This window comes from Rhagoletis zephyria, unplaced genomic scaffold (assembly GCF_001687245.7).
Source record: "Rhagoletis zephyria isolate East Lansing unplaced genomic scaffold, Rhagoletis_zephyria_1.1 Rzeph_scaffold_00680, whole genome shotgun sequence".
Lineage (NCBI taxonomy): Eukaryota > Metazoa > Arthropoda > Insecta > Diptera > Tephritidae > Rhagoletis > Rhagoletis zephyria.
Window position 1 is genome coordinate 134,238 of NW_016157764.1, and position 27,250 is coordinate 161,487.

At 35.8% G+C, this 27,250-nt stretch overlaps 1 protein-coding gene across 2 annotated transcripts in view; it reads left to right on the top strand.

The window, feature by feature from the left end:
- The window catches only part of LOC108361012 (putative nuclease HARBI1), a 30,241-nt gene extending 5,875 nt beyond the window's left edge, over positions 1 to 24,366 (top strand). The window contains exons 2-5 of one of the 2 annotated variants that reach the window (XM_017613545.1): positions 20,293 to 20,669; positions 20,748 to 21,247; positions 21,318 to 22,416; positions 23,891 to 24,366. In XM_017613545.1, the coding sequence (XP_017469034.1) occupies positions 20,610 to 20,669; positions 20,748 to 21,247; positions 21,318 to 21,588 (831 nt within the window). In that variant the 5' untranslated portion in view covers positions 20,293 to 20,609 and the 3' untranslated portion in view covers positions 21,589 to 22,416; positions 23,891 to 24,366. Of the gene's footprint in view, positions 1 to 20,116; positions 20,670 to 20,747; positions 21,248 to 21,317; positions 22,417 to 23,890 lie in introns of those variants that run through there. The other variant, XM_017613547.1, reaches the window with a different exon arrangement.
- The last annotated feature ends 2,884 nt before the right edge of the window (positions 24,367 to 27,250 follow it).

Genomic DNA, 27,250 nt, shown 5'->3' on the forward strand with positions numbered 1-27,250 from the left:
TTCACATTAATGTGACAGTCAACAAGGCTAAAGGTGTACTTGCATTTGTGAAACGATGGTCAAAAGAATTTAGTGACCCGTATATCACTAAAACCCTGTTTACAACATTAGTTAGGCCGATTCTGGAATACGGCTCGGTGGTTTGGAATCCAAGGTATCAAATTTACTCAGACAAGATAGAATCAATTCAAAAACAATTCCTACTTTTTGCTTTAAGAAATTTCCGATGGGATTCTCAATATAGTCTTCCTCCTTATACGAGTCGCTTAAAACTTATTAACCTTCCTACACTTGCCAGTCGCAGGGAAATGCTTGGTATAATTTTTATGGTTAAATTACTGACAGGCTCAATTTCAAGTCCGTCTCTTCTGGCTGATGTAAGCTTTAATGTTCCCTCACGCGTATCAAGACACTTTTGTCCCATATTTCTGAAAGCTTGTAAAACCAATTTTGAATTGCACGACCCACTCCGTTGCTTATGCCAGGATTTTAACTCTCATTCCAGCACGTTTGATATATCAGATCCGCTTTTCAGCATTAAGAAAGCGATACTCTCCTCTCTCAATAAGTGAATTATTGACATAAATACATAAAATCAGCTGATGAATTTAGTTCTGTAGCTGAACAGTTTTAGATCTCGACACTTAACAAACTCCTGCCTATCGTGACTCGGCACAAAAATTTAAAATATTGGTTCCGTACGTCATGCGGACTGCGCCCCTCGTGCGGATGGGCGGGAATGGAGGGTATAAACCGTTGGGATATTATTATTATTATAAGAAAATTTTGCAATCCCTTTTTTGAAGGCACCGTTCGCTCGATTTCAATGAAAGATACACCCATTTAAAGGACATAACTTCGTCTAATCCAGAAATGTTAATCCCGATACATAGGGGCGTGGCATCCGACATATAGACTAAAATGTGAAAATCACTATATCTCTAAAACCAATTATGCTGGGGAACTGAAACTTAGCAAATATGCATAGATTGTAAATACCCTACTTACGGTGAAAAATGGTAGGTACTGGGAAAGTGGGCACTTCCCATACAAATTGAAATTCTCATATCGCCTATCTCTGGAACAGCTTAAGCTAACGCCTTGAAATTTGACACAGCAACATATGTTGTCAATACCGTACTTACGGCGAAAAGTGATCGATTTTGGAAAAGGGGGCGTGGCACCGCCCATACAAACTGCAATACTCATATCGCTTATCTCTGGAACCGCTTAAGCTGACGACCTGAAATTTGACACAAAAACATATGTTGTCAATACCGTGCTTAGGGCGAAAACTGGTAAATTTTAGAAAAGGGGGCGTGGCACCGCCGATACAAACTGAAATTCTCATATCGCTTATCTCTGGAACTGTTTATGCTGATATCCTGAAATTTTACACAGCAACATACGTTTTCACTACCGTACTTACGGTGAAATGCGGTAGATTTGGAAAAAGAGGCGTAGTACCGCCTATACAAACTGAAATACTCATATCGCTTATCTCTGGAACTGTTTATGCTGATATCCTGAAATTTTACACAGCAACATACGTTTTCACTACCGTACTTACGGTGAAATGCGGTAGATTTGGAAAAAGAGGCGTAGTACCGCCTATACAAACTGAAATACTCATATCGCTTATCTCTGGAACCACTTACGCTAACGTTCTGAAATTTGAAACAGCTATTTATGATATCTATAACGTACTTAAGGCGAAAATTGTAAGATTTTGGAAAAGGGGGCGTGGCACCGCCCATGTGAACTGAAATTCTCATATCGCTTATCTCTGGAACTGCTTATGCTGACATCCTGAAATTTGACACAGCAACATACGTTGTCAATACGTGATAGATTTTGGAAAGGGGGCGTGGCGCCGCCCATACAAACTGCAATTCTCATATCGCTTATCTCTACAACCGCCTATGCTAACGTCCCGAAAATGGACACAGCAACATATGTTGTCAATATCGTACTTTCGGCGAAATATGGTAGATTTTGGAAAAGGGGCGTGACACCGCCCGTACAAACTGAAATTTTTATATCGCTTATCTCTGGAACTGTTTATGCTGATATCCTGAAATTTTACACAGCAACATACGTTTTCAATACCGTACTTACGGTGAAATATGGTATATTTTGGAACAGGGGCGTGGCACCGCCCATACAAACCGAAATTCTCATATCGCTTATCTCTGGAACCGCCTATGCTAACGTCCTGAAATTTGACACAGCAACATATGTTGTCAATACCGTACTTACGGCGAAAAGTGTAAGATTTTGGAAAAGGGGGCATGGTAGCGCCAATACAAACCGCAATTCTCATATCGCTTATCTCTGGAACTGCTTATGCCGACATCCTGAAATTTGACACAGCAACATACGTTGTCAATACCGTACTTAGGGCGAAATATGGTAGATTTTGGAAAATGGGGCGTGGCGCCGCCCATACAAACTGGAATTCTCATATCGCTTATCTCTGGAAACACTTATGCTAACGTCCTCAAATTCGACACAGCTATTTATGATATCAATAACGTACTTATGGCGAAAAGTGGTATATTATGCTGGTGGACGTCAAAATAGTAATTCGCATAAAGGATTTAGTATTGGTGACAGGCAAAATTCAAAAGTGTATGAAAAAAGATGTCGAATTTCGACAACTGGGAAATACTAGTAAAAACAAATAGAGAAGTAAAGAAGTACATACATACATATAGAACCCTGCATGCGACATTTTTTCTAGCATTTAAACGACATAGTCGAATGTGAATATACTGATCATTCAATTTATAGAAGCTAGTGTACAAAAAAATTACCAAATTCCTCAAAAACAAATGAAAACTCCTCAAAATCCGAACAAATTACAGGTACAGGTACAGTATAAAAATTAATTACATTCTCCAATTCAATTGGTACATTTATTCTTGCGGCTCAAACAAAGTATCACCGTCACCGTGGACGCCATTTTTTTTTTTGAAAGCAGTTCTTTTATCATTTGGCGATGTTCTATATTTTGCTCAAATACACCAGAAAACTTACTTATTACAAAACTTAATATTTCTTCGCTAGGATATATTTATTAAGGTGAAAACGCAGATGCAGGTAACAATTAAATTTTTTCTCATCTTTAGGCTTTCGTATATTGCAACCAGTTTATCGGAACAAAAAAAAATTAAATCAATATAGGATTATGAACTAATTCTAAAGTTACTAATGCAGTTGAAATTTATAAAAAAACAACTACATTTTGTATAAAAATAGATTTTCTGAAAAAGAAACAAATTTCTTTAGTGACCGGACAGTTTTTTTTATTGAGCGGGACGTTAGAAATCATTGAGCGGACACTGTTTTAACGGTTGTTTGTAATTCTTCTTTTGGGCGTAGGACAGATGGTGTTGAAAATGGGCAAAATCGGTAATTTTCAGAAATACGAAAAAAGCGATATTTTAGTAACTACTGAAGATTATTCACTCAAAATTGATATTTACAATAACTTTTAGACGACAAATAAGAATATTATACATTTTTGGCGAATGGGCGTAGCCACGCCCACTTATGGTTACATGTGTATATCTTGGTAACCGCTGCACCAATTTCTTCCAATTGTTAGCCTTGCTACAGCATACCAAATGGCCGAACATTTTTAAAATCGGACAATAACCACGCCCACATCCCATATAACGGTAATTTAGAGAGATACGAAATCTTCGATAAATCAGTAAATATTAAAGCTAATTTATTCAAAATGGATACTTGCAACAATTCTTTACCAGGAAATACGTTTATGATAAAATTTTGGAAAATGGGCATGGCACCGCCCATTTATGATCAGACATATATATCTCGGCAACCGTTCTACCAATTTGTACCAAACTCGGTATGGTTATTGTGCTTGCCACATAAAAGCAAAGCGTTGAAAATTATTGAAATCGGACTAAAATTACGGCCACTTTTCATATAACGGTAAATTTCAAAAATTCTTGAAACTACATATTACGAAATTTAAGGACGCTAATTTACTCAAAATTGATACACCCCGGCTTATCATGTAGGGGTATTGCGCCAGGTATTTAATGTTCGGCTCTGCCCGAACTTAGACTTTCTCACTTGTTTTTCTATAAATTATAGTCTTCAAACTCAAAAATAACGGTTTTATTAAAAAAATAATAGGAATTCATAGTATTAGTTGAACATATTTTACTAGTTCAGCAAAAAATAAAGGTTGACTTGGAACACAAAGTGCATATAAAATCGCTGTTGGAAGCTTCTGAGTACGAAAGGTCTTTTAAAGCGGTACATTTCAGATGAAACCATCAGGGCCAAATGTCGCATCCAATATTCTTTAAGTTGTCGTTGTTGCAGCGGCTACTCAACCCCGCCTAGATCGGCTAATCCCCCAATCATGGAAGCGTGCAACTTATATGGGATTTGTTGATATGGACAGAGCTGAAAGCTGAGTAGAGTTTAGGGGCATGCGAAGAGATGTCTCGAGTCGGGCACATCTGCATTTAATTTGCACAGGTACGAGTTTAGCCTGTTGCAGTAGCTAGAGCGAAGTCGTTCCATTGTGGTTCGACGAGGCAGACGAAGCTCTGTCTCGTCCACGTCAGGTGGTTGTGTAAAATGACATTCACAGGTCGAGAGTCAGTGCAGGTCAATACTAACACCCTGTGAATGCCTTTTATGCCCTATCGGTATGCTTAGTGTGACCAACTGTACGTAAATGACACGTACAGGACGTAAATTTGTAGCCATGTACCGTGTACCGAAGCTAACCACAAAATCAAGAAAATGTACGTAAATTGAATCGAAGAAATATTGTTGTACGCAAATTTTATCGATAGGAGCGCCCAACATACATGCGTATATGCAAATTTTGATTAATAAAAACTAAAAATATTATAATAAATCAGTTGATGGAAAGTGTAAACTCCTCATTAAAAATCGTCAAAATGACGATAAAATCCCCAACACTGGCAACTTTGTCTGCTGAATACTTTATTTGTGTTTTGTTGTGTCCGTTTAGGGTGGGTAACTCAGAAAATTTATAGGAGTTGACTCCATGACTGCAACTCACGTTGGGGAGTCAGTTCATTCAACTAACTCATTTGACTCTTTGTATATTAAACTCATTCGTATCGTAGAATCGTTTTGAGGCATAAGTGCGGTATAGCGGCCGTTGAGATAAAACAAAAATTAAAAGTGGGCGTATTGAACGCGTATTTTCTTTGAACAATCATATTTGGAGCGATGAGAAATCGCAACTGAAAATCGAGACATTGCGAGATCTTTTGTTTGTTCGGTACAACATTAAAATGACTTGTACGGAATTTTTCGAATTCGTAAAGAAGCAGCCTCAAATGCTGAAAGAAATTGCATCAGATGGAAATACGCGTTCAGGAAAACTACTCAAGATCAATGACTTGATTACATAGGCCGACACTTTTGTAATTAGGAGCAATTGCATTATTTCAGCTTTGAATGTATGTATGTACCTAAATATTTCTCAATTCGCAAATAAATATGCTGAAGTTTGTACGTCAAAAATGTGTTTGGATATCGACTAATAAACAGCAATAAAATCGTTTCCAAAATTTTTCTTTAAAATTTTGTGTTGCTACAATCTTTTGTGTACGTAAATGAGCTTCTGGAAAAGTGGTCTCACTAGGTATGCTATCGGATCCAGAGGTTGCTTTATGAACCTATTGACTTCGTCCGTCAGTTCGTATAGATGCCTTCTGCCGTGCCTTAGGCAGGGCTCCTCCGCAAGCAAGTGTCTGTTTGGGTGCCCCCGTCGGTGGAGCCCTACCAGGAATTGCTTGCAGAGCATTATGTTGTGCTCTCTAACGGGAAGTATTTGAGCCTCGTCGTTCATATGATATTGTGGCGATACCAGAAGGCATCCGTTCGCTGTACAGAGTATCTGTAGCTTCGTCCACTGCGTCCTGCTAGTCCCCGGCGACCACACAGCCGCTGCGTAGTTTACAACCGGCCGGCCAATTGCCTTTTATGTTGCCAGCAAAGTTTCCTTGTCTTTGCTCCAGGTGCTGCCGGCTAGCAACTTGGGGACCTTGTTGCGGCTCTGTACTTTATTGCAGTTGTGTGCCCCGAGAAGGAGAGAAGACTATCGAAGGTTACTCTGAGAATTTTCGGGCGATTCACCGTCGGAATTTGTACACCGCCGACGTGAATTTCCAGCTGTAGTCTGACCTCCTTCGTTCACGTGGTAAAAAGGGTCGCCGATGATTTTGTGGGGGAGTGGCTTAGGCTCCTTGCAGTGAAGAAGCGGAAAAGTTCGGAGAGGTAACCGTTTACTTTCGAGCACAAGTCATCAATTCCATTCCCAGACACAATTATCGAGCGGTCGCCTGCATAAGAGACAATCTGGTGGTCGAGAGAGTCTTGAGATATATTTCACGAAGCTGTTTTCCTTTTTTGGATCAAGCTTGTCCTGAAAATTTAGCCACGAGAGCGCTAAAAACTATTAAACTAATGAAAAATATGGGTGTCCGGTAAATAAAATTGCGTTTTTTCCATACGTTTAGTCACCGGACACTTTGTCCGGTAACTGAAATATGCACTAATTTGGCATTCTATTAACCGTTCAGTTAAATTTATTAATCAAACATTAACTTTTTAGCAAAATTTATTTCACAAATGACTTTTACACTATTTTCCTTCAAAACTTAATACTGTCGAACTTATTTTTGCTTGAATTTGATTCTTAAATCTTTGTTTCTTAAAAGTATGTATCACTAAAAGCTGTGACGCATTTAAAATGAAATTATATTTTCGGTCTCATTACAAATAAAGGCCTCCTTCAACGGGTCAACGGCAAAAAAAGACAAAAGTGTCCGGTCTCTAGGTGGTGTCCGGTCACTGGCATACATACATATTTACCCCACTTTTGTTTTTGCTTATTCAAATTTTAAATTATTTGAACAGCTGATGGTTTGACACTTTACCAGCAAAAATTCTTCAGGTAAAATCTTGCAACTTCCGACAAAGAGAGGACCGATTTTACTTTCCCATTTTTCCCCTACTTTTCCAGAGAACCAAGTACGGGAACGTTTTCTGGTAAAATCCTGTAAATTCTTGCAACTTCTTGCAGCTTAGGGAACGCAACTATTATTGCTGCAACTACATCAGTGCTAAATCTGGTCCTTAAGTCAAGCCTACACATTTTTAAACTACTAAGGCTGTGTGCGAGTTGACCTAAATTTTAGTACCTAAACTAATATTCCACTGGAAATTTCTACCACTGCTACAATTTAGGAAAACAGCTGCTAAAACCATGATAAAAATATAGTAAGGTAGAACCGCTGAGAGGCACTTTTAAAATTCTTGACGTTTCCAAACAATTTAATTTTTAAATTTACTCACAAACTCACACACACAATTTCATTTTCAATCTCAAGCAACAACAATTTCGAACAATTTCAATTTGTTATTTTCACTTTTATATGATTTTAAAATGTTGGCAAACTTCAAAAAAAAATCATGGCCGACAAATTGAGAGAACGGTTATACCTTGCTGTGTTTTTATCATGGCTAAAACTGTGCGAGTTCGTTTGACAACCTAAATTGTTTGTTTCGGAATTTGAATTTGTTTGCCTTTAATAAATATATCTATAAAATGTATAATTTTGTGGTAGCTTTGGGACTATTTAACAATATAATAAATTTGCAACAGAAAAGGAGAATGCTCCATCCTGGCATCTATAAAATGCAAAAATCAAATAAATTTATACTTACATATTTCTGAATATTTCCTTTTTGGGCCATAGCAATGATAAAAATTATTTAAAACATCAAAAAATCGTTGTTCACTTAATCGCTCGCTCAAATATATTTGACTGTTCAATTTAGGTTGAAAAGTATGCTCGCAGAAAATCTAAATTGTTCCTATTCACGGCGTTACCGACACTTTCCAGTGATTTAGGATTTTTCTCTATTTAGGTAGCAATTTAGACGTACTCGCACACAGCCTAAATATACGTTCTACTCAAGCATTAGAAAAGGGCTATATTAGTAATGCAGATATAAGTTTTTTTAACTGGGAAACTTATATGAACCTGAAGAAACTTTTAATTCAAAAACTTTTTTCCTATAATTTTCTGGATCTAATGAAGAATCCATATTAATATTATGCTTAAGAGCGAAAAACTGACAAGCTGTTTGAGGGAAATGTGAACAAAAAACATAATTTTTTGATTTTCTAGCCGCCACGTTGACGTTTGATCTAACCGCTTACATTGTGTATGGTAAAATCGCCTCATTCCCAACGGAATTTTTACCGATTGAGGACGCAAGAGAGAAAAATCGAAGAAAACCAAACCCTTTTACATTGTGAACCGGAAGAAAACTAAAATTGTTTGCTTGAACGAGTCATGTTTGCATGGTGTATGGCTAAATGGGAAAAGAAGGTTTGAAGAATTGACAAGCCGCTTGTGTGGTGTATTTCGCTCTTTATAACACTTCGGAACGCTTTTTGTTCATAAATTTGCAGAGCGATTCAACAGCTCTGTTGTGTGAAACATTAATGCATTTCTTATCTGCAAATATATTCAGAGAAAATTCCTCAGAATAAAAATACTCAAAAAATACTCAAGCGCACCCGAAATTCCTCGCGTTTTGAGGAATTACTCACAAAGTGGTCACACTGCAACGAGGTGAATATTTACAGCGAAATAAGAGAACAATAAGAATACATACTCTCTTGTCCCTCTATGACTGAATACTGAAATCATCTCTTAGCGACGTTCACTTACGCTCACCGATCGGCGATTGCCATCCATGAGTGAAAGAGCAAGCTAACAAGTCAACCTAGTATTCACGCACGCCGGCAGTTTACTGTCAAAAATTTCTCATGCAAATACAACTTGTATGGGACCAACCGAAATTGAACGGCGTGCGTAAAAAGCTAAGTCAAATTCCAAGATTTGTGTGGCGTGACATTTCGATGTGAGGTTTGCACTAATTTGACATTTTGGCGCGACTATGGATTCAAATTTTGCTCAACAAACTTGACAGAAATGCATCTCTGAGAAATCACGCACGCAAATTGATTTCGGTCAATCAAATGTGAAAAACTTGCGTGCGTGCGTAGAAAAACTCACGCCAGTAATATTAGGTTGAGCTGTAATAATGTTACGAATGTGGCGAATGTTGCGCAGGCAGTCATGTGCTGGTGCAACAGGCAGCACTTAGCAATAATTTTGTTACTTTCACTGATGCTCAATGCTACGTTTTCAGAGCTGTAAATTTAGACGTGTATGTACACAAGAACGATAGAATACAAGATTGCGCATTCCCGCAGAATGACATTTGTGGCAACGGGTAAACAGAGAATATGGCGAAGAACAATGAGTTGACAGTTGTGAATTTGCAGTCAGAAAACGTGTTTTCTTCTCGATTCACCAATTTCTCAAGCCATCTTTGAATATAGCAAATTAAGCACTACGTTAACAAAAAATATACAACCACTCTTGAAATGTGTTCAAAAGAATAGGTCTTATTAATTAACTATTTAGAATTTTTGTGTTTGTATTGCAGGTGCCGAAAAAGTGATAATATCTTGTCGCAACGCATGTTTTCCTGCAGAAAGTGGTCGATGCTTGCTTACCTCCGATTTTAATTTGTAATTTGTGGTATTTCAACGTTTTCAACTTAACATGCCGTGTTTAAAAGTGGTCCGTAAAGTGCTGCACGCTGGTGTCTAAATTTTATGGTTTCTCCTGCCGGCAGAACTCTACCCACTTTCTGACCAAGGCGTCGTCGCGGGGAAACAAAACAAACTGCATCTGGGGGCTTTACCCTTACGGCTGCTGCAATTCACCACACGACACGACATTTTTATAAAGTTTTTATTACAAATAAAACGTTTTTTACTTCAGAACGCACGAATTACTTCGATTTTTCACTTGAAAGTACACAATACGTTTGCACTTGTTTCTAAACAAAAAGTTTGTTTACGTATTGCCATAAATGTCAAAGTCGGCAAAACCAAAGTAGCGGTTTCGGGAATGCGCCACCTTCAGTTCATTTCACCATGGTATGTACATACATACATAGTGCGACCAACTGTACGTAAATGACACGTACAGTACGTAAATTTGTAGCCATGTACCGTGTACCGAAGCTAACCACAAAATCAAGAAAATGTACGTAAATTGAATCGAAGATATATTGTTGTACGTAAATTTTATCGATAGGAGCGCCCAACATACATACGTACATGCAAATTTTGACTAATAAAAGCTAAAAAGATCTCTCACGTCAATTTTACGGTTCGAATGTTAATTTTGATTCTATTTTTATTCTAAAGATTTCGTTCATTTGTTCCTTAGAATCATGTATCGAATACACTGAAAAGTGGACTGAAGAATTGGACCATATTATGATATTCGCCTGGTGTGCACTTGATCAACCACCGAAATGGGAGTTTATCGAAAGTACCGCGAAGAGCATTGCAAAGAATAATCATTTTGACATAGAATCATCTGACACTGATTTATTCGATCAGTTCACATATTTGGAAAAATACGTTAGCCCAGAGAAGATCCAATCGTGGGAAGAAAATAACACTGATACCGATGAACACTGGGTTGAATGCTTTCGACATTTTGACCAAAAGAAGGTCCCATACAATCTCATGGTGAGAATCGTGTCGTATGTTCTCTGCTTACCAATCAGATTTGGAGCGATGAGAAATCACAACTGAAAATCAAGACATTGCGAGATCTTTTGTTTGTTCGGTACAACATTAAAATGACTTGTACGGAATTTTTCGAATTCGTAAAGAAGCAACCTCAAATGCTGAAAGAGATTGCATCAGATGGAAAATACACGTTCAGGAAAACTAGTCAAGATCAATGAATTGATTACATAGGCCGACACTTTTGTAGTTTAGCAGCAATTGCATTATTTCAGCTTTGAATGTATGTGTGTACCTAAATATTTCTCAATTCGCAAATAAATAAGCTGAAGTTCGTACGTCAAAAATGTGTTTGGATATCGACTAATAAACCATGATTCAATAATTAGAGGTTTGCTCATTATTGACATTAGACTTTTGACACTCCCTTAGCTGCCTTACAAAAGCTTTACACACACACACGAACCCACACACAGTGCTTTGCTAAGGGAGCCGATTTTGTCAAGAAGGAGCGAGAAAACTGCTTTTTGAGCAAACCTTTTATTATTGAATCATGCTAATAAACAGCAATAAAATCGTTTCCAAAATTTTTCTTTAAAATTTTGTGTTGCTACAATCTTTTGTTTACGTAAATGAGTTTTTGGAAAAGTGGTCACACTATACATACATACATATCGTTACCTTAATATAGAAAGGCCCTAACTCATATAGTCGTAGAAATTCAAAAAAACCGTAACTAACTAAAATTTTTTTGTAGCTTAAAATGACTTATAATTCGATGATATGCATCATAATCAATCAAAAAGTGAATTTTGAATTTCTAGATGGTTGCGGCTTTTTGTATTTCAGCGACGATGTGAAATAGGACCTTTCTGTATTAAGGTAACGATATACATCATATGCATAATGATTAGTAGATGCTTTTTATAATTTTTTTTTTTAATGAGACATGGATAAGTAAAATTTTGCTACCAAAATACATACATACATACATATGCAAACATATGTAAACATGTATGTATCTTAGAGTATGCACAAAATTTGTTTTATATAGAAGAAAATTCGTAGCACCGTCAACAGAAAAATCAAAAGATATTTAAAATTTGCACATTATTATACTAAAATTTAATGGGCTATAAAACCGTATACTGGATTTTTTTTAATTACATACTCTTTAAAAAGTTTGCAATTTTGATGAAACTGCAAATGCTCATAAATTTCGTACAAAGTTTGAAACTTGGATTTATATGGTGTTTGTTAAAATCTGAGCCATGTTTTAATATATAATAAACCAAAAATATTTCATGCGAAAAACATTGCGAATATTAAAAAAAAATACCCGTATACTCAGTTTTGTGAGGAAGCGTGTGTCCTTAAAGATTTGCTTTAGAGAATTTTGCATTGTTAAGGAGGATACCTTCCCTTTAGTAAACCAAAACTATTGCGTACAAGTTTGAAGAATGCAGCAGTACATCTATGGAAGAGAAACTCGGCCTCTTAACAAACTTATTAACATGTAGTCAGTATTTTTCCATCCTTAGACACGGATTTGGGAAACAGAGTCCCGTAGTTATAGTCAAAATTAAGTCGACTCTAAAGTTAATTGCAGCTTTTTGACATAATTTTCAAAAAATCTGAAACTAACTGAAGTGTCGATTTAATTTTGACTATAACTACGGGCCTTTGTTTCCCAGATCCGTTTCTAAGAATGGGAAAATACTGACTAAAACGACGAGCTAAAGTTTCCGCATGTTCAATGCTTATTACTACGATTAGATTTCCACAAATAATACATGAAAAAAGTGTTTCCTAGCCTATCAAAATAAGACTAATTGAAACTTATTTTGACCTGTTACAGTTAGTTCAGTAAATTGTTATTTCTTGCTGTCGTGGTTACAATGTTTTTCAATCAAATTGGTGGATTAGGAGCTATCTGTGAAATTGGGCGCGTTCATAAGACGTAGCTGTTTAGCTCATCTGCTACGAAACTGCCGGCAACTGTTGAACCCAACAATTATGTCTTAGAAACGGCTTGATGAATATGCTGCCAAATAAACAGGTGAAAAATGTAAACAAATGAAATTGCAATAAATATTTAGAATTCAACGCTGAGCTGCCGCCGCGTTGAAAAAGTCGTTCAATGTTATAAAGAATTAAACAATGTATAATTATACAGTAAATATCTTAAAAAACATATATTTAGAAAAGTATTATTATAAAATATTTTATTTGTTTTTGCTATTTTATGGCCTTATAACAACTATATTCAACAATTTTTATTGAGCTTGAGGCCGTTTTTAATGAAAAAGTTATTGTGGAAAAGCAACAATAATTAAAAAACGCTGTTTTAGCACTGAAAGGCGCTTGATTACTTATTCGGTCTTCGTGTTGTGTTGGTTGTTTCTTGGTGAGTTGTTGTTTTTTAGTTTTAGTTTTTTTTTTGTTAATTTTTTAGATGCTAATTTCAGCGTCCCTAATGAATCTACATAATTCTATAAGTGCTTTGGTATTGCGTTGTTTGAAAATATTATGGAGGTCATCAAATTCCTTAAAGATGTAATATTTTTCCCTCATGGAGTTGTGTTTTCTACATTCAAAAATGGCATGGATGTATGTACTTGTCGGTTACTTGGCAGCTCTGACAACGGTCAGATTCACTTGCTCCAATTTTATGCAAGTATGCTCTGTGATAGGTGTGTCCAGTAAGTAGTCTGTTCACCGTCTTTATGTCTCTAGCTTCCATTCTCGATTTAACATACCACGGATTGCTGGAATTTCCTGGAAGTATTCAGCAAAAAGTTTGCCCTTCTCCCTTGCAGTTTGGCGGTACCTATAATTTCAATTTTTTTTTAATAGGGCATTATATTAATTTTTCTGATTGCTTCCTCAGGAGTTAGGCTCACATTTAATGGCGTGCCAACTTCTAAAGCTGTTTTTGCCATTTCATCCACAGTCTCGTTTATTTGTGTCCCCACATGGCTCGGTGTCCATGTTAGGATAGAATTTATTCCCCCCTCAATAAGGCGCTTGTGTATGCGAGCTACTATGTAGTTATTGGACCTTTCTTTCTCTATCCAATTGCATGCTACCAAGCTGTCGGTGAAAATTGCGATGTTCTTCAACCCGTCCTCAAAAGCAATGTCCACTGCCTTGGCAATGGTCCATGCTTCTTCAAAGGCCCAAGAAGTTTTAAAGTTAATCTTAAAAAAAATGTTGATTTTGTTTGACATTATATACCCCACATCCCATGGCTGTTTGCCCTCCTGAAGCATCAGTTGCAATAATATACAAGTTATCGGTTTTCTAGAACTTACTACTTTGATTTTACCCTGCTTTAAATTGTTCTTTGGCCGTTTCTTTTTTCCTTAGTGCGGGTTTTCCCACTACTCTCATGCCTATGATATTTGGAAGGTGTAGTCTGTATCAATTTTATCGAACGTCTCTTTTAATTCGTGATAGATTAAGCCGTAACTAGATTCTGGGTAAAAGTTCTTTTTGACGCTGTTGAAGAGAACCGGATTACCAAACATTATCTTCACTAGCTCCCTGCACATACCAATACATTTTGGTACACTTCTAATGCTTCTAAAAGTTTACTGATTGTCTCTTCAGGGTTCAAAGTAGACCGCACGTATAATGAATCTAAAACAATCTTGCGAAATTTGATGGATTTTCTTAAGCCGATGGCTACCCCCTATAACCATGATTTCTGTGTTCCTTTACTATATTAAAGTTTACAATGTTTTTTTAACATCATGTTCATTCTGAGTAAAAGCTTCACTCAGGCAAAGAAATGCCAACGCTATAGTTATTTACATAATATTCAATATGATTAATGTTTTTTCTAGGTGACTGACAGTTATGTTGTAGACTCTTCATATTGTTCAAGGGTGGAAAGCGGGTTACTTGTAATACATTTGTGGTCTAGATCTAAGAAGAATTTCTTTAATCTCTGATCAAAATGATCAAATGCAGTTACGTCTGCCTGAAAGTAAATCTCGGCAACTAGTTTCTCCATTTCGGATACAATGCATATATTTTCCTTTCTTAAGGCTGCACCATAAGCTTCAATTGACGCAGCCTTCTGTTGAGCTTTAGCTTCCGCACTCTTTTCTTCATTTGCTTTAACGACATTATTTTTGAATGACTGGCTAGTTCTATATTAGCCGTCATCGATTCGCCACTTCTCGCTTGCTGCGTTTGAGTTCCGGTCGCTTAAAGAAGAATTTTGCATGTGAAAGCAACAACAAAGTTAGCTAGTACGGATAGACGATAGCGAGTTTGGTTGTACCTCATTGAGTTCGTTCGTTTCGCCACTCGCTAACTGTTGGCGAATCGATGACGGCTATTGTTTACGTTTAAGTATAGCTGCATAGTTTCTTGGCGTTAACATTTCACTAACTTCCGCATCCCTATCTTTTAAGGCATCTGAAGATTGACCCAAACCAGGAAAATCTGCCAGCAGGCTAAACCTATTCGAATCAAAAGGTGTATAAATATTTATTACCTCCCTCCTAGTTAGCTTTTTAATTGTCATAATCTTACTGATTCCCTCTTCCTTCTCCCACTTGGAGCATTTCTTTTTCTCATTTACCAAGTGGTTGGTCTCCCCACACGTAATACACTTGGCATTACTGTACACTTGTTTACATGGTTTCCACACTTTAAACATTTTTTGTTGGCTCTGCAGGCTTTCCCTGTGTTCTCTAACCTGCCGCAGTTAAAACACTGCCGTATGTAGGGATAGAAGTACTCAACTTCGATAATGGTGTGGTTAAACTTGATCTCTTTGAGTAGATTATTTGAGGCAAAGCCTATAGGTTGGAATTCTGTTTTCACTTTCACGAATCTCGCGTATCAAAAATCTTTGTACTAAAGTTATTTTAACATCAGAAATTGCCTAATTTTTTATTTCCTCCGCTGTGATATCCAGGGGTATGTCCTTAATCAACCCATAGGTTTCATAAATGCTCTGAGAATAAAGGCCCTCATTTGCTTTTCCTTTAACTTTTCATTTAATACCATCTCATTTGCCGATTTGATGTTTGTTACACCTAGCTTGTAGAGCCTAACCCCTATTACTTTAATTGTGTCAATGTCTTTTAAACCCATAACTTGGATCTTGCTGGTGACTAACTCCGATTTTGATGTGTCGATTAAGACATATGTATATTTCCCATTTGTGGTCGTATGGATAAAAAATTGTTTCACTTTTTGTATTTTGGCGCATTTCATAATGACCCTTACTAATGTCATTTCCTATGGACAGGTTTTGTTTCCCGACATTTGCTTTTGCTATCATTTGATTTTCCTCTTCCACTTCTGCTTGTCTGGCTTGTGCCGTTTTATCATGTACGTACGGTGACCATCCGTCCTTTATTTTAAAGGACAGTCCTTTATTTTACCCCCCTGTCCTTTATAATTTTTTTCAAAATAAAGGACACCTTTTGTCTTTTATTTCTTAAACTGTCCTTTAAATCGGCTCTGCATTTTTCAGAGGTAATTTTTAAACGCAAAATATGAAAAATAAAAATGCTCCTTTTAAAATATAATGAAAACCTTCGCCAGTTTGTTTCGCACCCCACTTAAGGGTTTCTATTTAATCGGTTATCATTGTACAATCTGCAAAGCACAGGGAAGGTTGTGCCCAGGATCGTCTTGTACGCTGAGTTTCCAGTTCCACTGAAAGAGAACACTGCACTGTGGATCAAAACTGGCATTTAGTGTTCGTAATTCACTAGAGCCTTCATTTTTCACTTCATTTGATTAATTTTAATTTTTTTATGAAAGCTTACAATATTTGAAATGGACCAGTTGAGCCTGATTTCTGAATTTTTATTTGATTATAATAAATTTTTTTGCGCAAAATGTAGAAAAAGTAGCAGTTTTGAAGAAAATGTATTCTCCTGTTCCAGTTAATAAATGTTACATAACAGAAACTAGTTGAAAACCATTGTATAGTTCACTCAAAACAAAAAAATTTTGAAATGTTATAAAAAATGTTCACCAAAATATTTTTTTATTTGCTTTGTAGTAAAAAGTGGTTGGAAAATTATGGCTCCGGTGGATTATGAATATTAAATTCCAATTTTGAACCACTGTGTGCTGGCTTCGTCTCGCAGTATGAATTATGATAAACGCATTTTGGTAGCAAGGGATTGCGAAGTCCTTGAAAAGGATTTTGCTTCATTTTTCGCTACAGCAGGGGAACTTGTACAATTAAATAATATAATTAACTGATAAATATTTGATTTAAATTACGATATGGGTAAGGAACTGTTATCATACAAGTTGTATGTATGTAAGTATTCCCAAATCGTTTTGAAAAAAATGTCCTTTATTTTACGTTGGTTAATATGGTCACCGTACATGTACGTCATGTTAGTCATATCTTTCATGTATGTTATATACATGAGCGTGATTCTCATTCCTAACCTCTTGATTAATATTATTGGCAGAACTGCCGGTTACCACTATTATTACCAGGGCCGTAGCCAAGATTTTTTTTTCGTGGAGGGCTGGGGGGTGGCGATTCTGGCATTTTTTTTTTACTTTCACTTTTATTTCAACAAATTTTGATTACAAGAAAAATACTGATAAAAACACAATTTTTCATAAGAACAGGATTGAAATCTTGAAATTCCTGCCCGTTTGCAAGTCAAATATGAGTGGCATTGTGCTACTATGATAGCACGGCCGAGTAATTATAGCCAACTTATGTACAGTAGTCGAAAAAATTATAGCCGCACCAAATTTTGACAAGTTTTAAAATATTATTTTTGTTATTTAATTTCGGTTAGTTTTTTATAGTTCGTTCTTTACCAACATCCGTTAGAAATACAAGTTCAAGGGCAGTGTCACACGATTGGGTATTTGCCAAAATTTGGTGTAAATCGTATCCCAATTGTTTGAACACCCANATTTTTATTTGATTATAATAAATTTTTTTGCGCAAAATGTAGAAAAAGTAGCAGTTTTGAAGAAAATGTATTCTCCTGTTCCAGTTAATAAATGTTACATAACAGAAACTAGTTGAAAACCATTGTATAGTTCACTCAAAACAAAAAAATTTTGAAATGTTATAAAAAATGTTCACCAAAATATTTTTTTATTTGCTTTGTAGTAAAAAGTGGTTGGAAAATTATGGCTCCGGTGGATTATGAATATTAAATTCCAATTTTGAACCACTGTGTGCTGGCTTCGTCTCGCAGTATGAATTATGATAAACGCATTTTGGTAGCAAGGGATTGCGAAGTCCTTGAAAAGGATTTTGCTTCATTTTTCGCTACAGCAGGGGAACTTGTACAATTAAATAATATAATTAACTGATAAATATTTGATTTAAATTACGATATGGGTAAGGAACTGTTATCATACAAGTTGTATGTATGTAAGTATTCCCAAATCGTTTTGAAAAAAATGTCCTTTATTTTACGTTGGTTAATATGGTCACCGTACATGTACGTCATGTTAGTCATATCTTTCATGTATGTTATATACATGAGCGTGATTCTCATTCCTAACCTCTTGATTAATATTATTGGCAGAACTGCCGGTTACCACTATTATTACCAGGGCCGTAGCCAAGATTTTTTTTTCGTGGAGGGCTGGGGGGGTGGCGATTCTGGCATTTTTTTTTACTTTCACTTTTATTTCAACAAATTTTGATTACAAGAAAAATACTGATAAAAACACAATTTTTCATAAGAACAGGATTGAAATCTTGAAATTCCTGCCCGTTTGCAAGTCAAATATGAGTGGCATTGTGCTACTATGATGGCACGGCCGAGTAATTATAGCCAACTTATGTACAGTAGTCGAAAAAATTATAGCCGCACCAAATTTTGACAAGTTTTAAAATATTATTTTTGTTATTTAATTTCGGTTAGTTTTTTATAGTTCGTTCTTTACCAACATCCGTTAGAAATACAAGTTCAAGGGCAGTGTCACACGATTGGGTATTTGCCAAAATTTGGTGTAAATCGTATCCCAATTGTTTGAACACCCACAATATTTTTCACTATCTCAATCACGAAAATTAATTTATTGAAATTTTTCAATAGAACATCGCTGTATTGTACCAATCTTTTGACTACAAAAAAATTTTCCCATTTTTTTTACCAATAGCCCAATATAAAAATGTACAAATCTGTACAAAGGTACTAATCGAGTGACACTGCCTTATGCAATTTGAAAAAACAACNTTACCAATAGCCCAATATAAAAATTTACAAATCTGTACCAATGTATCAATCGAGTGACACTGCCTTAAAAATTTATGCAATTAAAAAAAACAAGTTTTCGTTAAAATTTCGAGTTTTTTAATTAGATTCTGAGTATGCAGTTGTGTAGCCCATTGAATTCTAGAAGAATAAAGTACAAGTACAAATGGCTAAAAATGTCGATTGATTTTTAGAAATTTTAAAAGTTCGAAATTTGTACGAAAGTTTGTTGATTTTTTTTTAATATTGCAGAAATGAGTAGTCCACTTGCAAACAACGTTATGTGATTTTATAATAGTGAGCCACAAATTAAAAAAATGTCTACAACAACAAGTAACATCCAAATTGTAAATTCGGATAAACAAGACCCTAATAACATTAAAAAACAATATCGCAGTGTGGTAGTTTTTGAAAATTTTATATATAAAAATTTAATATAACGAGTTTTGAAACAGTAATTTTTAACATGAAGATTGGTCTGCTTCTTTTTTACGACGCCTTCCACTAGGCACCGAAACTATCACGTTTTCTTACAGTTTTCTAAGTTCATCAGAAGATGGAGACTTTTGAAAGTGTATAAATAAGTATTATAACGACTTTTGCAATAGTAGTTAACATCTGATGCTATTTTTTCAGAAAATAGAAAGATTTTGCACTGTATTGTTAGTGGCCATGAAACTACTTTAAATACTGGTACGCGTTACTCACCAAAAACTAAAAATCTAAAAAAAATTTACATAGCGCCTTTGCAAGTGGACTCCTCAAATTTGGAAACATGGATTTCCACGGGTTTTGTTAAAGAATGAACTATATTTTTATTTAAAAAAATAACAAAAGTTCAATAACACCAAATATAATACGTTAAAACTTGGCAAAAAGTGGTTCGGTTATAATTTTTTGACCACTGTATGTATTTTTTTATATCTTTAATTGGACCTTCACATTGTACATAAAGGAAGTACATAACAAAATTAAAAAATATATGCCCTTTTTGGCCTTTTCTTAAAGCTCATTTTGCCTTTTTGCAAGTTTAAGTGCCTTAAAAACCTACACTTCTACATTTAGGGGGGGTTTCAGAACACCTAACTGTTATTAAACGGATTAGAATTTGTTGTAACCTGACAAATTTCCACTTCCATTTGCCTAGGAAGTACCACGTCTTCCTCATTGTCTTTTTCCTGACTCTTGACTTTGACCTGGAGGATGCCTCCCGGTCAGACCCCGCCATGGTAGCAGATGACGCTGCCACGTTACGCCACACAACCATTCTCAGGCTTTTTTTTAACCACAAATCCACACAAAATTAAGAAAATCGAAAAATATGATACTCACTATTGCCTGTGTAGATCGCTCAACACCAAAATGCACTTAAGAACAGTAAATTGTTTTGAGTTTTTATTCTTCACTCACCAGCACAGAAAAACCACCTTTCCCACTCGAACGTTGAATAAAAGCATAGACAGACGGCAGCGTTGATCCGGATTAATTGCACACTTAATCTGATCCAAATTTTACCCTAACGGACGGCAACATTGCGGATTAAGTAAACAGCTGATTTAGTGGTTTTATTATTTTGAGAGTTCTTCAAGTTAAAATGGACAGAAGACGACAAATAAAATTGGCGACTGCGTTGTTGATAAAAAACGATTATTTATTAAAAAAAAAAGATTACATTACTTTTGCTGAAACTTCTCCAAAACATAAAAATATTCAATGAAGCAAAGGTAGTGATGCAAACTAGTACTGCATTCGCTCATTCTGAGATAAGATCAAGGCCAGTTTGGAAGTTTGTAAGTACATATTATATTATGTACATATATATAATATTATGTATTTATATATATAAATATTAAAAACATTCGTTGAAGGACCGTAATGGCACTTTTTGGGAGTTTGATGTGTTCAGAATGGATGACCACCGATTCAAGGAAAACTTTCGGCTCAACAAAAGTGCGTTTCAAAAAGTGTGCGAGAAGGTTCAAAGAATCGAGAAGATGGACACCAACATGAGACTTTGCATCCCTCTTCATAAGAGGGTGGCCATTGCATTATTTGCACTAGGCTCGTCAGCGGAATACCGGACCGTTGCCAGCTTATTCGGTGTAGGACGCAGCACAGTTGTAGAAATTGTTCTATATTTTTGTAACGCAGTTTGTGACAATTTATTGGACTGCATCAATTCCTATCCGCCACATCCCGAAGAACTGAAGAAAATTGTGCATGGGTTCGGACAACTGGGATTTCCCCAATGTTTTGGTGCTATAGATGGCTGTCATATAGAGGTTCAGCCAAAAAAAGAGGACGCAATCGACTATTATAATTATAAGGGCTGGTATTCAGTAAATTTATTTGCAAGTTGTGATTATAGGTATGTACATAAATTTGTTCGTATCCTTAGTAAAACCTTTTAAATATATATGTACTTTTCCCTTTGGCAGATCGAAATTTACCGATATACATGTCGGATCAAGTGGAAGAAACAATGATTCATACATTTTCGAAAGCAGTTCTTTAAAAAGTTACCACGAGAACGCTGATATTTTTCAACAGAATAGCAAACGTATTGGAGGCATGGATGTTCCCCTGCTACTTATTGGCGACTCAGCCTTTCGTTTATCGCGCTATTTGATGAAACCTTTTCCATTTCACCGAATCAGCCAGTTGTGGAAAAAACGTTTAACTACCGGTTATTCCGATGTCCGCGCGTAATAGAAAACGCGTTTGGTCAACTTAAAGCTCGATTTCGTAAAATAGGACGAGGTTTACAAGTAGCGCCAAAAAACGTTAATACTATTATCCGTACACGTTGTCTTTTTTCATAACTTTCTAAAAGTGGAAAATGATGCAATTCCTTCTACGTGGATGCAAGATGATGCAGATAACACAATTTCGTTTATCGCGCTATTTGATGAAACCTTTTCCATTTCACCGAATCAGCCAGTTGTGGAAAAAACGTTTAACTACCGGTTATTCCGATGTCGGCGCGTAATAGAAAACGCGTTTGGTCAACTTAAAGCTCGATTTCGTAAAATAGGACGAGGTTTACAAGTAGCGCCAAAAAACGTTAATACTATTATCCGTACACGTTGTCTTTTTTCATAACTTTCTAAAAGTGGAAAATGATGCAATTCCTTCTACGTGGATGCAAGATGATGCAGATAACACAATTTCGTTTATCGCGCTATTTGATGAAACCTTTTCCATTTCACCGAATCAGCCAGTTGTGGAAAAAACGTTTAACTACCGGTTATTCCGATGTCCGCGCGTAATAGAAAACGCGTTTGGTCAACTTAAAGCTCGATTTCGTAAAATAGGACGAGGTTTACAAGTAGCGCCAAAAAACGTTAATACTATTATCCATACATGTTGTCTTTTTTCATAACTTTCTAAAAGTGGAAAATGATGCAATTCCTTCTACGTGGATGCAAGATGATGCAGATAACACAATTGCCCAAAGACAACCCAACCATATTTCAAGAGTTGGCGAAAATGACATATCAGCACCTGCTATTAGGAACGCAATAGCTTTGAGCTTTCGTGAGTACACAAGTACCATGTGAAATACTTTTATTGTTATGCAATCCCGCTCTTAAAGAACCAAAAATAATCAAGTGTTTAAATAGGTAGGTAAAAATTTATATAACTATCTTGGATTATTTTCGATTCGAATATTGCCTAAAATTCCTGATTTAAACAAAAAATTCGTATGTATGCATATGCATATGTATAGTTGTATTTATTGCATATAAAAAACGATTGACATCATAATTTAAATTAAATTAAGAAAACAAAAACATTTCAAATAATAAAAATAAAACATACCACAGCCTTATTACTAAGACCTAAATCAACGAAAAAAAATTATTCAGATACAAAAAGATAAATTATACCACAGTCAGTGCGGCCAAAATGCCCAAGTCCATTTTTTCTTAATGTATATCATTTTGCACTCTATATATTGCAATGCTAAAGTGGACGTAAACTTTTTATTTTGACCCACATATTTTTTGCATCACTTTTTTAATAGTTCAAATATCAAAACATTGAAAATTAAATTATCTTTTGGATTAAAAGTAATTTACGAATATATAATATACTCTTGTGGTTATCTGATTAAGTTAAGTGACATTTTGATCCTTTATGGCTATTTTTCTTTTGTTTATTTGATGTTTATTATTGTTTTTATAAAAGTCTATCACATTACATAACCAGAACAACATAAATAAATATTTCGAACTTCAAACAAAACTTATAAAAATTCAGCGAACTTTACCAATTTGCCACAAAAATTTCAAACCATTTATTCAGATTTTTTAGAAAAAATGTATATTTAAGTATGCGGTTTCATAGCCCATTCAATTTCAGTACCATAAAGTGCAAGTTTCAAACGCTATAAAATCGCGTTGATTTTTAATATATTTTTTTGTTGTCGGTACTAGACATTTTCTTCCATATAAAATAAATTGCCGAGCATACTGTAAACGAAAAAAATGCAATAGGCTATGAAACTGCATACGTAAATTTAAATTTTGTCTAAAAAATCTGAATAAAAAGTTTAAATTTTTGTAAATTGGCAAAGTTTGCTGATTTTTTATAAATTTTGTACAAAGTTCGAAATATGTATTAATGTGGTGCTGGTTATTTAATATGATGGAGTTTTATAAAAAAAGTAATCACCAAATAAACAAAAGAAAAATAGCCAAATGTGGTCAAAATGTCACTTAACTTAATCTGCTGACCACAAGTGTACATACATAGATACTATTTACTAGCTCAGAAAGAAATAATAACGAAGAGATGGGTTAAAGTAAAAAGATCAGGTTCACGCTTAAATTAAACTTCGCCTGTTAAATTTTATCAATTAAACGTTCAGATGAGGAATTGTTTTCTTTAATTGCGTTAACAATTTCCCCCGTCAATGTCCTTGTGTCATCTGCAACAGATTGTAAAATGTCTGTCTGCTGTTTCAAAAGTTTTGTAAACTCATTTATGTTGTTTCTCCTTCTTCCAGTTGCCGACATGTCAAGTGGTGACAACGGAGACTGCAATGCCCCTGGTGTTACCGCAGTGGAGGAGAGTGGAGGTGGCGACAACGGAGACCGCGATGGCCCTGCTGCTGCAGACTGGATGGGTGGGGTTTAGTACCGCTCACAACTATTTCGGGCTATTCCGTCCAAATGGGTGGCCCGATCCAAAAAAAATTTCACACACTTGTAGTCAAGGGTCCACGCAATATTTTAACACTCACTTTTGTAAATTTTGGTCACTAATTTATTTACAAATTGGGTTTGAAATATGCCCTTTTTTGTAAAATTCGGAAATTAGCGTACATTTATCACTCCTATTCTGCTTAAATTAGCCACTTCACCAATATATTTTTGTATTCCCCTTCACTTTACACTTTACTTGATTTGTTATAACTTGCTTTACGACTTTTATATTAACCAATTCATCACAATTCATTAAATAAAAACACCTTCAAAATCACGCGTCTGACTTTGGTTGCATATGCAAATTAAATGGCGGAGTTCAGCTGTCAAACTCCAAAATATGCAAAAGAATGAGAGACAAAGAAGATAGGATATAACCCAGTAAGCATTAAAAATATACAAAAGTGTTCTCTGCAAAAGGTGTTCAGCTCCTTTTCTTCGCAAAACAGAAAGGAGAATTCTACTGCCTGAGGGTTATAATCCCTAAGTGCGGCCGAAGGCCGCCTACGTAGAAAGGTGTTCTCTGCAAAAGGTGTTCAGCCCCCCTTCTTTGGCAACACAGAAAGGAGAATTTACTGCCTGAGGGCTATAATCCCTAAGTGCGGCCGAAGGCCGCCTACGCAGAAAGGTGTTCTCTGTAAAAGGTGTTCAGCCCCCCTTCTTTGGCAACACAGAAAGGAGAATTCTACTGCCTGAGGGTTATAATCCCTATGTGCGGCCGAAGGCCGCTTACGTAGAAAGGAATTCTACGCAAAAATACATTTGTTAAAAAGAAAATTTTTTTTTATAACAACTTTTTTTTCTATTTTTAATTAACTTTTTATTCTTTATTCAAAATCCCCCCATATCTAATTTGGCATAATTTCTTTTATTAAAAAATCCCACGGTTTCTGTTCATATTCATATTCCACTTCAAACTGCTCAGTTTGCCTAAGAAAAATCCGTTTTTCCCCCTTTTTCAAACGGTTCCCTAGGTGTCTGTGGGAGGAGTCCAAGGGGGGGCCCCTTTTTAGAAAGCGGCGACTGTCTCCTTTCTATTGGGGGGGATTTGGGGGCCCCGCCCCCTCCCCCTCCCCCTCCGATCTCTTCTCTCTATTTACCATCTATAATTAGAAAAGCGTTTTTATATTCATTAAAGGCTGAAAAAAATTTAATAAGCTATAATTACTTACTTCTCGCAGTCGTAAAATGTATTTGTTTTGTTTATGCCATTAGTGATGTGCTGAGGTGATACTTTTAAGTATTGATCGATACTCGGTACCGATTTCAATAGTATCCAATACTTTCGATACTCGGTACCAAAACTTTTAGGCTTCCAATAAGAACGCATGTAGACCAAAGATAAAAGCGGTGCAGGGGAGCCTAGCCTATCAAAAGCAAGTGTTGAGGCTAATAGAGGGTTTAGTGCTGATTCAAATGAAAAATATACCTTTTTCATCGCCAAAATGCAGAGAAACTCTTCCTTATTTGAAACTTTATTTTCCCAGGTGAATCGGACGATGTTATTTTTGTAGGCCTCAAAGACTTCTTCATCCGTCAAAGCACTTTTCTTGAGTTTTAGATTTACGAAGGTGAAAACTGATAGAATGGTATTTTACTGTTGCGATAAGGCCAAGACGATGAGAGTGTAGTTTTGCGACAGCAATATTGTCAATATGTGATTTCCACATTGTTCAACTTTTGGGAAAGCATCGTTCTATTCGTACTAATTGTGAAGCATATTCATAGTCGAAAAAAGTCGATGCAGATTTCTTGACAGATATTATGTTGAAAATTATGTCAAAATGCTGCAATTATGTATAGAATAAGTTTTGGGTACCGAAAAGGAAGTATTGGGTACCGAAATACTGGGCAATTCAGCACATCACTATATGTCATTCACAAGGCTCTTTCACAATAGGCAGCTGCTGGCCGTTTTGAACAGTGTTGTCAACGAAAATTCCCATGATCCGAGTTAAGTTTGGGAATTAACTCTAGTACTTAGACTTAGACTTAGAACTTCAGTTAATTCCCGAGATAATTCGGAATTAGCGAGTTGATCCGGATCAACGCTGCCGTCTGTTTATGCTTTAACACAGATACGCCAATTACACTGTGAGACAAATGGTAGGGGTCAGTGATCGGGAAGGGTTCAAACTACCAGAGAAAGTTATATCGGTAAAAAAGAAGTTATACGTGTCCCGGCGTTTCGCTGGGTCACGTCTAGGAATCGAGATATATCGATTTCAAGTTAGTAACTATCATATAGGGGAAATTGTCACCTTTGGTGGTCTTTTTTTTGACATAACTCGAGAACTACTAGTCCGATTTTGCTCAAACAAATTAAAAAAAATTAAAAACTACAATTCCTTCAATCTGTTCATATAACGTTTTTCTATATAATCAACAGTTTTGCCGGTAAAAATAAATGTATGAAGAAAAAAAATATTTTTTGCCTAAAATATTAAATTTTTTTATTTTTTAAATTCATAAAAAATCCAAAACGGAAAAAAGGCAAGTCGTATTACTTTCACGCAAAGTCACATAACCTTTAAGCAAAATGAGACATAGATCATGAAAATCGATGGACGCGTTTCGCTTTTATTCACAATTAAGTGAAGGTATCTCATTTTGACAAGAATATTGATTTTATGTTTCAATACTAACTTCAAATCGATATATTTCGTTTCCCGTTGGTTTCATCCCATCCCGATTTTGACTGTCGCATAGTGTTATTTTAAGAAACATTGAATTTTGCAGTTTTAAATTTGAAGTGTTGTGGTAGGCCGCGTGGCGATTATTACGAGCGAGTATCCCAGTTTAATTCGTTATTCCAAGTGAACCCCAAAAATCTTCCCACTCAATTACTCTCGCTAGGTATTGGAAGTTTTTTTTGCCTATTATTCTCTTTCAGCTGAACCATCTCTCCTGTATGCAGGCGCCTACATCACATGTGAGATTGGTAAGTGCTAGAACGTAAAGCTCTGGTTTACTTACTTAGCTCTATGCTATATTCCTCCCCGATCTGACTTATCAGTGTATTCACAACATGTATCTTTACTGAAATCAATTAATTCAATGATTAAACCCTCTGATTCATTGATTGTGTTGGGTGACTTTAATTTACCAAATGTATCATGGAACATCATTGACAATGATATTGTACCTTTCTCGTCTAGCGC